The sequence below is a fragment of the Hylobates moloch genome, unplaced genomic scaffold (genome assembly GCF_009828535.3).
Source record: "Hylobates moloch isolate HMO894 unplaced genomic scaffold, HMol_V3 SCAFFOLD_5, whole genome shotgun sequence".
In the NCBI taxonomy this organism is placed as follows: Eukaryota; Metazoa; Chordata; class Mammalia; order Primates; family Hylobatidae; genus Hylobates; species Hylobates moloch.
The window spans coordinates 78,647,792-78,658,212 of NW_026652280.1; the positions used below are offsets into that span (position 1 = coordinate 78,647,792).

A 10,421-nucleotide genomic window follows, 5' to 3' on the forward strand; every position below is an offset into this window, starting at 1 on the left:
TGGTTCCGTAGAACAGTAATACAACTGTCAGGTGAGAGCCACAAGTGGAGAAGGCTTTCCACTTTCCCTGTGTGGATGATATTCTCAGGACAGCGCTGATGATGCAGACATAGGAGAAGAAGATGAGTGCGAAGGGGAAGATGATAACTGATAAACCCACAATAAACAACACAAGCTCATTGATCATTGTGTCTGAACAGGACAGTTTGAGCAGAGGAGCCAAGTCACAGAAGAAGTGTGGGAGAGTGTTATGGTCACAGAAGAGCAATTGAATGAGCAGAAGGGTGTGTGTCAGAGCAATAAGATTACTGAGGAGCCACGAGATGACTGTGAGCAAAATGCAGAAACTGGGCTGCATAAGAGTTGTATAGTTCAGAGGGTGGCAGATCGCCACAAAGCGGTCGTAGGCCATGGTCCCCAAGAGCAAATTTTCAATGACGACAAACACAATAGAAAAGTACATCTGTGTGATGCAGCTCTCATAAGAGATGGATTGACTCTTGGTTTGAATATTCACCAGCATTTTGGGGACTGAGTTGGAAATGGAGGAAATATCAGCAAAGGATAGATTGGCAAGGAAGAAATACATGGGGGTGTGAAGGTATGTATGCAAGCTGATAGCCAGAATGATGAGCCCATTCCCAACCACGGTGACCAGGTACATACCCAGGAAAAGCACAAAGAGGAGGTTTTGATGCTCATCCTGGTTGAAAAATCCCAGAAGAATGAATTCAGCAACGATGGTTTGGTTTCCTTGATGCATATTTCTGCCGTTCTGAAGAAAGGAACACAAAAGTCTTCATATTTCTACAAGAAAACCTAACATGGTATCATTTGGCTGCAGCCATTTTTGCAGTAAGGCACTTGAATAAAGTTTCTTCTGCTTATTAAGTGGAAGTGCTACTTAATAAGGAAGTATTTCAGCAGTGCAGAGATTTGGAAAATGCCTTAGAAAAAGACAGGACATGGCCAAAACTTCTCAAAGAAAGTATTTTAAACTCTAACAGGATTCTGAATGTGATTTTTCCAGTTGGTTCTAAATGTAGTTTCAATCCCCCAAACTGAGGATCATAGATGAGGCATACCCTATATTCTAAACATGCTATATACACCTGCAGAATTAACTTAAAAATGACCAAACTTGGCTGGGTGCGGTGGCTCACGCTTGTAATCCCAGCACTTTGGGAGGCCAAGGTGGGCGGATCACGAGGTCAGGAGATCGAGACCACAGTGAAACCCCGTCTCTACTAAAAATACAAAAAAATTAGCCGGGCTTGGTGGCGGGCGCCTGTAGTCCCAGCCACTCTGAGAGGCCGAGGCAGGAGAATGGCGTGCACCCGGGAGGCGGAGCTTGCAGTGAGCCGAGATCGTGCCACTGCACTCCAGCCTGGGTGACAAAGCGAGATTCCGTCTCAAAAAAAAAAAAAAAAAAAAAAGAAGACCAAACTGGTCGCCAAACCACCTTTATCCTTTAAATCTAAGAAAACAGAAATTTCAAGTCTCGTGAAAGTGAAGAGTTTGGGGAAGTAAACACAACTGAGGGTTAGGAATCACTATGTCAGTGTACACCATTGTGTGGGTGCTTCATCCCACTAACGCCAGGGGAGAACTCCAAAACAAGTGCTTTTGGAGAATGAGTACAAGAAGGAGCAACCAGGGTTTTACTTCATCTGTGGCTACATATTAGCCTCAAGAAAATTTAGGGGGCACACATACTCTTAAAGACTTCTGTTTGCCTCTTCCTTCTAAAGGTGAGGGGCTCACTGGATCAGGCCACGATGGCAGGGGTAGAGGGAAAAGATGGTGAGGGTAGAGGGAAAAGATGGTGGTTAGTAGGGCAATCTGCATTTTCACCCATGACATGGCATAAATATGTGAATTTCCCATAGGACACGTGATGCTATAGGAGGTCATCGGAGTCAAGTCACCTTGTTGAGATTCCAATCCAGAAACAGCCTATCAGGGCAGAGAAGGCTGCAGCAGTAAGAAACCTGGAGGTGGCTCTCTTATGAAAGAGAGCTCTTAAAGAGATCAGGGACATAATTCATTGTCCTTGTCAGGGAACCGCATAATGAGGCAGTCCCAAAAGGGAGCCCCTGACAAACCCCAAAATGGTCTCAAGAGACACCAGGCCTGCCACATATAAGGCACCAGCTGCTAGTATCTATGACAACAGATATGAACACTTTTGCCCTTTTTCTCGTCCCCGTTCTTCCTCCTTGATCTGATAAAACTGAAAAAGGAAAGACCAAAATGACTAAAACAACAACAACAATAGTAACAACAACGGGTTTGCGGGAAGAGAGGCCAAAGAGCAAGGGAAGAACATATGCTCCCACCTTTCCGCTGTACAACCCAAGCTACACATCAGATCTGAGCTCACAAGGGAGGACCCATGCTTTGAATTGACAGTGAAGCTGAAGTTTAAAATTGGGCTGGACTTGGTTTTTTAATACCTGGAAATGGGTCTTCAGTATCAAAGTTAAACATTTTTAAAACCTTAAGTGGCCAGAAAGGTAAACAGATCTCACAAGGTGTTATCTAGGAGTACAGAAGAGAGATTGGAACTAGTATGATTTTCCTTGTGATTTACTGGAAATAATATCAGCTTGGGAACAAAGAGACATTGGTCCCTCTTTCTACTCTCCTAACATTGTCTCCCTCTCATTTCATCCCTCTCTTCTACTTATCTCCAAAATCACTTGTCTCTCAAAGATTTTCTTTCCATTCAGATGCCAGAAAAGAGAAAATCTTCATCTCTGAAATTCCTGAAAACTGAAAGTCATTAGAGATTGAAGCAGAGATCTGAAGTTTCTTTCCTCCTGAAAAGCTTGGCTTACAAATCAGAGACAAGAAAAAACACATGCAGAAGGGAGAATCCACAACAAAACTGAAATGAGCTAAATAACTGGCAGGCATCTATACTGAAGATACAGACCAGCCTGTGGTTATCAAGCCCTGAGCTGGTTTGGGCTTGACTAGAGAGGGAACTGTATGTTTCTGAGTAACAATCTCTGATCTCTCCTTTCTGTTCTACCTTTCCACTTACCAGTAGTCCTGCACAAATTGTTCTGAATTCTTAAGGTGGCTGCCTAGCTGGTCAAGACCAATGCTGGATTCTGAAGAGATTCACCTCTGAATGATGGTAAAAATCTCAGGAAGTTACTGGTTTCTAGACCCAGTGGCTTTCCTTATCCTTAGCAGAGTTGCAGGTGCAGACTCAGCAGCTCTTAGGTATTTTCCAGATTAAACTCTTTCTCCAGCTTCGGAGTTAATAGAATCACGGTGCTGGGCTCACCTGGGACATTCGGGTCCTTCTCATCCCTTTGGGATAATATCCCTCAAGTGTTTTCCTCAAGGCACAGTAACTTTTACATTCCCAGTCTTGATGAGGTAAATGGGGAATAGACAGACAGCTCTGCTTTTTTCCTTTGTTTTGTCTTCACATGCTCTTCCCACTTCTGATGTCCTATCTGTAACTTAGTCGATTATTGCTCTTCACAGAGAGGGGGTTGTTTGTGCCGTGTGTCTTCTTCTCCCAGAGAGATGGTCAGCAATTTCAGAGTTCTTTTCTGTGCCTTCTCTAGTGCCTAGTAGTGGGAAACACTTAGGAAATACCTAGAGAATCGGGTTGAATTTTTGGACTAGAGATTATGAATCCAAAGGGATGTCATATCTAGTGGAAGGAGATAGGGTATGGCCTTGGCATCGGTTGAATGAATGTTAACATTGGAAAAAAACTTGGAGGCCCAGTGACTTGGCATTCAGGGCTCTTAATTGCAAACTAAAGACAAATGCTGGCTTTCTGATTTTACAAATAAACATACTGAAATTATATTGAGTGATTCACAATACAATGGGAAGGATGGAAAAAGACATCTGGAAATGGACAGAAGCAAGAGAGACTGCCCTGTCAGGGACTCCAGCAAAATTAATATATCCTTTCTTCCAATGCTTAGAGGTGCCTCACAGTATAGTACACTGATTTCTCACTGTAGCTAAGAATGTTGATTCCCTCTTCAATAGGAAAAAACTCAACCTATGGATTAAGTGTATCAATGAATAATATTTAAAATAATGGGGTAATAGAGAAGGAAGAAGGCAAGTTATTCTATTTATTTATGCACTAACATACAAAAATCAGTAACATTTATATATGCTAGTAGTGAATTATCTGTAAAAAAATTAAGGCAAACAATTACATTTACAATAGCTACAAATAAAAAGTAACTAGGAATAAACTTAACCAAGGAAGGGAAAGATTTCTATCCCAAAAAACTGTACAACTTTGATGAAATAAACTGAAGAAGACACAAATATATGGAATGATATCTTGTGTTCAAGGATTAGAAGAATTGATATTGTTAAAATAACCATACTACCCAAAGAGATCTACAGATTTTTATTAAAATCCTTATAAAAATTCCAATGACATTCTTCACAGAAATAGAAAAAAATCCTAAAATTCATACAGAACCATAAAAGACCCCAAATTGAGAAAGCAGTCCTGAACAAAAAGAAAAAAAGCTGAAGGCATCACACTACCTGATGTCAAAACATACTATAAAACTATAGTAACCAAAACAGCATGGGGCTGGCATAAAAATGGACACATAGAGCAGTGAAACAAAATAGAAAGCGTAGAAATAAATTCAACCACCTAAAGCCAATGGATTTTCAATAAAGATGCCAAGAACAACACATTGGGGTGAAGACAATAACTGGTGTTGGTAAAATGAGATATTCACATGCAGAAGAATGACACTAGACTCATATCTCTCACCATACACAAACATAAACTTAAAATAGATGGAAGACATAACTGTAAAACCACAGTCTATGAAACCAACAGAAGAAAACATAGAGAAACACTTCATAACATTGGGTGGGGCAAAAATTTTTAAAATAAGACCTCAAAAGCTCAGGCATTACAAGCAAAAATAGACAAATGAGGTTAAATCAAACTAAAAGGATTTTGCACAGCAAGGAAAACTATTAACAGATTGAAGAGATAATCCACAAAATTTCAAAAAATATTTGCAAGCTATGCATCTGACAAGGGGTTAAAATATAGACTATATAAGGAACTTAACAGCAAAAAAAATCCAATTGAAAATGGGCAGATCTTAATACACATTTCCCAAAAGATAACATGGCCAACAGATATATAAAAAATGCTCAACATCATTAATCATTGGAGGATTCCAAATCAAAATTAACTTGGGATATCTCCTCACTCTTATTAGGATGGCTATTTGTCAGAAGACAGGAGAAAACAAGTGTTAGTAAGGATATGGAGGAAAGGGAACACATATGCTTACACACTGTTGGTGGAATTGTAAAATAGTACAGCCGCTCTATGAAAAACAGAATGGGGTTTCCTCAAGAAATTAAAAATAGAACTACCATATGATCCAGAAATCCCACTACTAGGTATATATCCAAAGGAAATGAAATCTGTACGTTAAAGAAATTTCTGCATTCCCATGTTTATTGCCGCACTATATACAATAGGCAAGATATGGAATCAACTTAAGTATTTAATAATGCATAAACAGATAAAGAAGATGTGGTATATATACACAGTAGAATACCATTCAGCCATAAGAAAGAATAAAATTCTGTCATTTGTGACAATGTGGATGAACCTGGGGAACATTATGTTAAGTGAAAAAAGCCTGACACAGAAAGATATATAGCCCATGATCTCACTTATATGTGGAATTAAAAAAAAAAAAGTTGGCATTATAGAAGCAGAGAGTAGAAGAGTGGTTACCAGAGACTGGAGAGGAAATGGGGGAGGGAAGGATGGGGAGAAGTTTCCCACGACCCGTGAGAATTACAGAAGTTACAATTCAAGATGAGAGTTGGGTGGTGACACAGCCAAACCATATCACCATGGAAAGCAGTCACCATCTTGTACCACAGAATCTAGGAATAATGGGAGAGCAGGAGTAGATCTGAGTGACACAAGAAATGGACTGTATTCAATACAAACCCTATACTGTCTCTTCTTCTAGTGACACCAAGCACCTCCCAAACTCTGCTACTTCTTTCCAAACTCTCTGAGCTAGCTGACATTGAGCCTATGTACCAACCCTTTCTACACAAAATTTTCCTCCTCTCCTGGACTAACAGTAATAACCATATTGAGGACATGGTTTCTGACTTCCTATGTGGCCATCAATGGGCCAGTTAATGCAATCTGGGAGTTCAGGAAAGTCGATGGGAAATGAGATGACTCCTGGACTAACAGTAATAACCATATTGAGGAACATGGTTTCTGACTTCCTATGTGGCCATCAATGGGCCAGTTAATGCAATATGAGAGTTCAGGAAAGTCGATGGGAAATCAGATGAGAAGAAACAGAGAAAATCAATATACCTTCCTTTCTCCCCTCCATGGACTCCTCCCAGGTATAATTTCTCCTTCCATATGAATCCCACATGCTGAGTGAACATACCTAATAAGTAATGTTCCCTGACTCTTTCATTGTGAACAATGACACAGAAATGCATTTCATTGCATTCCTTTGCACTTATTCTGGATTCAAGTCCCTCTACTCCTCCTCTAAATCTTCCTGGGGTTTTACCTGCCAAACAGAACATCAAGACTTAAATTCTCAGCTCAGGCTCTGCTTTCTAGAAGACCCATGCCACAACAGTAATAAACTAAGGAAATCATAAATATTCCTCATGAACAAGTTGCAGAAATGAGGATTCCAATTCCACCCATATTTCCTTTCTAGCTGTGACTAGATTGATATATAAATAGGTGACAGATATAGATAGATAATTAATAGGTAAAAATAATAACTTGCCTTCTCTTCTCTATTACCGCATTATTTTTAAAATTTTTATTTATTTTTTAATTGGCACATTGCATTTGTCCATATTTATGGGGTACAATGATGTTTTGATACATAGCTATGTTGTATAATGATCCAATCAGTGTAGTTAGTGTATCTATCACTTCATGCAATTATCATTTCTTTGTTATAAGAACATTCAAAAGCATTTCTTCTAGCCATTTTGTAATATACAATATTTTACTATTAACTAGAGTCAACCTACTGTGCAATAGAACACTAGAATGTATTCCTCCTATCTCATTGTAGCTTTGTAACCATTGACCAACTCCTCCCCATCCTTTCCTCCCCCATTTCCTCTCCAGTCTCTGGTAACAACTGTTCTACTCTCTGCTTTTATAATGCCAACTTTTTTTGAATTTCACATATAAGTGAGATCATGTGCTATATATCTTTCTATGTCTGGCCTATTTCACTCAACATGATGTTCTCCAGGTTCATCCATGTTGTCACAAATGACGGAATTTCATTCTTTCTTATGGCTGAATGGTATTCCACTGTGTATATATATCACATTTTCTTTATCCTTTTATGCATTATGAAATACTTAGGTTGATTCCATATCTTGCCTATTGTATATAGTGTGGCAATAAACATGAGAATGCAGATATGTTTTTCAACATAAAAATTTCATTTCCTTTGGATGTATACCTAGTAGTGGGATTGCTGGATCATATGGTAGTTCTATTGTTAATTTCTTGAGGAAACCCCTTTCTGTTTTTCGTAGCGGCTGCACTAATTTACAATTCCACCAACAGTTGTAAATGTATGTGTTCCCTTTCCTCCACATCCTCGCTAACATTTGTTTACTTTTGTCTTCTGACACATAGCCATTCTAATAAGAGTAAGGAGATATCCCAAGATAATTTCGATTTGGAATTCTCTGATGATTAATGATGTTAAGCATTTTTTATACATCCGTTTGGCCATGTTTTCTTTTGAGAAATGTATATTAAGATCTGCCCATTTTCAATTGGATTTTTTTTGCTGTTAAGTTCCTTATATAGTCTATATTATAACCCCTTGTCAGATGCATATTTTGCAAATATTTTTTGAAATTTTGTAAGTTATCTCTTCAATTTGTTAATAGTTTTCCTTGCTGTGCAAAATATTTTTAGTTTAATTTAACTCCATTTGTCTATTTTTGCTTTTAATGCCTGAGGTTTTGAGGTCTTATTTTAAAAATTTTTGCCCAGCCCAATGTTACAAAGTGTTTCTCTATGTTTTCTTCTGTTGGTTTCATAGGTTATGGTTTTACATTTATGTCTTCCATCTATTTTAAGTTAATGTTTGTGTATGGTGAGAGATAGGAGTCTAGTGTCATTCTTCTGCATGTGAATATCCAGTTTTACGAACACTATTTATTGTCTTTGCCCCGATGTGTTGTTCTTGGCATCTTTATTGAAAATCCATTGACTTTAGGTGCTTGAATTTATTTCTACACTTTCTATTTTATTTCACTGATCTCTGTATCTGTTTTATGCCAGCCCCATGCTGTTTTGGTTACTACAGCTTTACAGCATATTTTGAAGTCACGTAGTGTGGTGCCTTCAGCTTTATTCATTTTGTTCAGGACTGCTTTGTCAACTTGGGGTCTTTTATGGTTCCATATGAATTTTAGGATTTTTTTCTATTTCTGTGAAGAATGTCATTGGAATTTTTATAAGGATTGTAATAAATCTGTAGATCTCTTTGGGTAGTATGGTTATTTTAACAATATCCATTCTTCTAATCCTTGAACACAAGATATCTTCCCATTTATTTGTGTCTTCCTCAGTATCTTTCATCAAACTTATATAGTTTTCAGGGTAGAAATCTTTCACCTCCTTGGTTAAGTTTATTCTTAGTTATTTTTCATTTGTAGCTATTGTAAATGGAATTTTTTGCCTTATTTCCTTTGCAGATAATTCACTACTAGCATATATAAGTGCTACTGATTTTTGTATGTTAGTGCATAAATAGAATAACTTGCCTTTTTCCTTCTCTGTTACACCATTATTTTAAATATTATTCATTGATACACTTAATCCATAGGTTGAGTTTTTTCTTATTGAAGAGGGGATCAACTTTCTTAGTTTGGGTGAGAAATAAGTGTACTACATTGTGAGGCACCTCTAAGCATTGGAAGAAGGGATATATTAATTTTTCTTGAGTCCCTGGCTGGGCAGCCTCTCTTGCTTCTGTCCATTTCTGGATGTCTTTTTCCATCCTTCCCATTGTATTGTAAAGCACTCAATATCATTTGAATATGTTTATCTGTAAAATTAGAAACCCAGCATTTGTCTTCAGTTTGCAATTAAAAGCCCTGAATGCTGAATCACTGGATCTCCAATTTCCAATGCTAACATTTATTCAACTGATGCCAAGATCACATCCTATTTCCTTCCACTAGAGATGACATCCCTTTGGATTCATAACCTCTAGTCAAAAAATTCAACTAATTCTCTAGGTATTTCCTAAGTGTTTCCCACCATTAGGCACTAGAGAAGACACAGAAAAGAGCTCTGAAAATGCTGACCATTTCTCTGGGAGAAGAAGGCAGACAGCACAAACAACTCCCTCCCTGTGAAGAGCAATAATCAACTAAGTTACAGACAGGACATCAGAAGTGGGAAGAGCATGTGAAGACAAAACAAAGGAAAAAAAGCAGAGCTGTCAGTCTATTCGCCATTGATCTCACCAAGATTGGGTTGTAAAAATTACTGTTCATCTTGAGGAAAACACTTGAGGGATATTATCCCAAAGGGATGAGAAGGACCCGAATGTCCCAGGTGAGCTCAGCACCGTGATTCTATTAACTCCGAAGCTGGAGAAAGAGTTTAATCTGAAAAATACCTAAGCGCTGCTGAGTCTGCACCTGCAACTCTGCTAAGGATAAGGAAAGCCACTGGGTCTAGAAACCAGTAACTTCCTGAGATTTTTATCATCATTCAGAGGTGAGTCTCTTCAGAATCCAACATTGGTCTTGACCAGCTAGGCAGCCACCTTAAGTTTGTGCAGGACTACTGGTAGGTGGGAAAGGTAGAACGGAAAGGAGAGATCAGAGATTGTCACTCAGAAGCATACAATTCCCCTCTCTAGTCAAGTGCAAACCAGCCCAGGGCTTGATAACCACAGGCCGGTCTGTATCTTCAATATAGATGCCTGCCAGTTACTTAGCTCATTTCAGTTTTTTTGTGGATTCTCCCGTCTGCATGTGTTTTCACTCCTCTCTGATTTGTAAGCCAAGCTTTTCAGGAGGAAAGAAACTTCAGATCTCTGCTTCAGTCTCCAATGCCTTTCAATTTTCAGGAATTCCAGACATGATTTCCTCTTTTCTGGCATCTGAATGGAAAGAAAATCTTTGAGAGACAAGTGATTTTGGAGATAGGTAGAAGAGAGGGATAAAATGAGAGGGAGACAATGTCAGGAGAGTAGAAAGACCTTGTTCCCAAGCTGATATTATTTCCAATAAGTCACAAGGAAAATCATAATAGGTCCAATCTCCCTTCCCTTCTCCTGGATGACACCTTGTGAGATCCGTTTACCTTTCTGGCCACTTAAGATTTTTTT

The 10,421-nt window shown here is 38.6% G+C and overlaps 2 protein-coding genes across 6 annotated transcripts in view; both read right to left on the bottom strand.

Moving 5' to 3' along the window:
- LOC116467870 (olfactory receptor 1S1) overlaps positions 1–3,167 on the bottom strand; it is a 3,835-nt gene extending 668 nt beyond the window's left edge. Inside the window, exons 1-2 of the mRNA XM_032151511.2 lie at positions 3,050–3,167; positions 1–819 (exon numbers count right to left, since the gene is read on the bottom strand). Of these exons, the coding sequence (XP_032007402.2) occupies positions 1–763 (763 nt within the window). The 5' untranslated portion in view covers positions 764–819; positions 3,050–3,167. The remainder of the gene's footprint in view (positions 820–3,049) is intronic.
- The window catches only part of LOC116468830 (rho guanine nucleotide exchange factor 2-like), a 60,260-nt gene that overhangs the window by 25,649 nt on the left and 24,190 nt on the right, over positions 1–10,421 (bottom strand). The gene's annotated exons all lie outside the window — the stretch shown is intronic.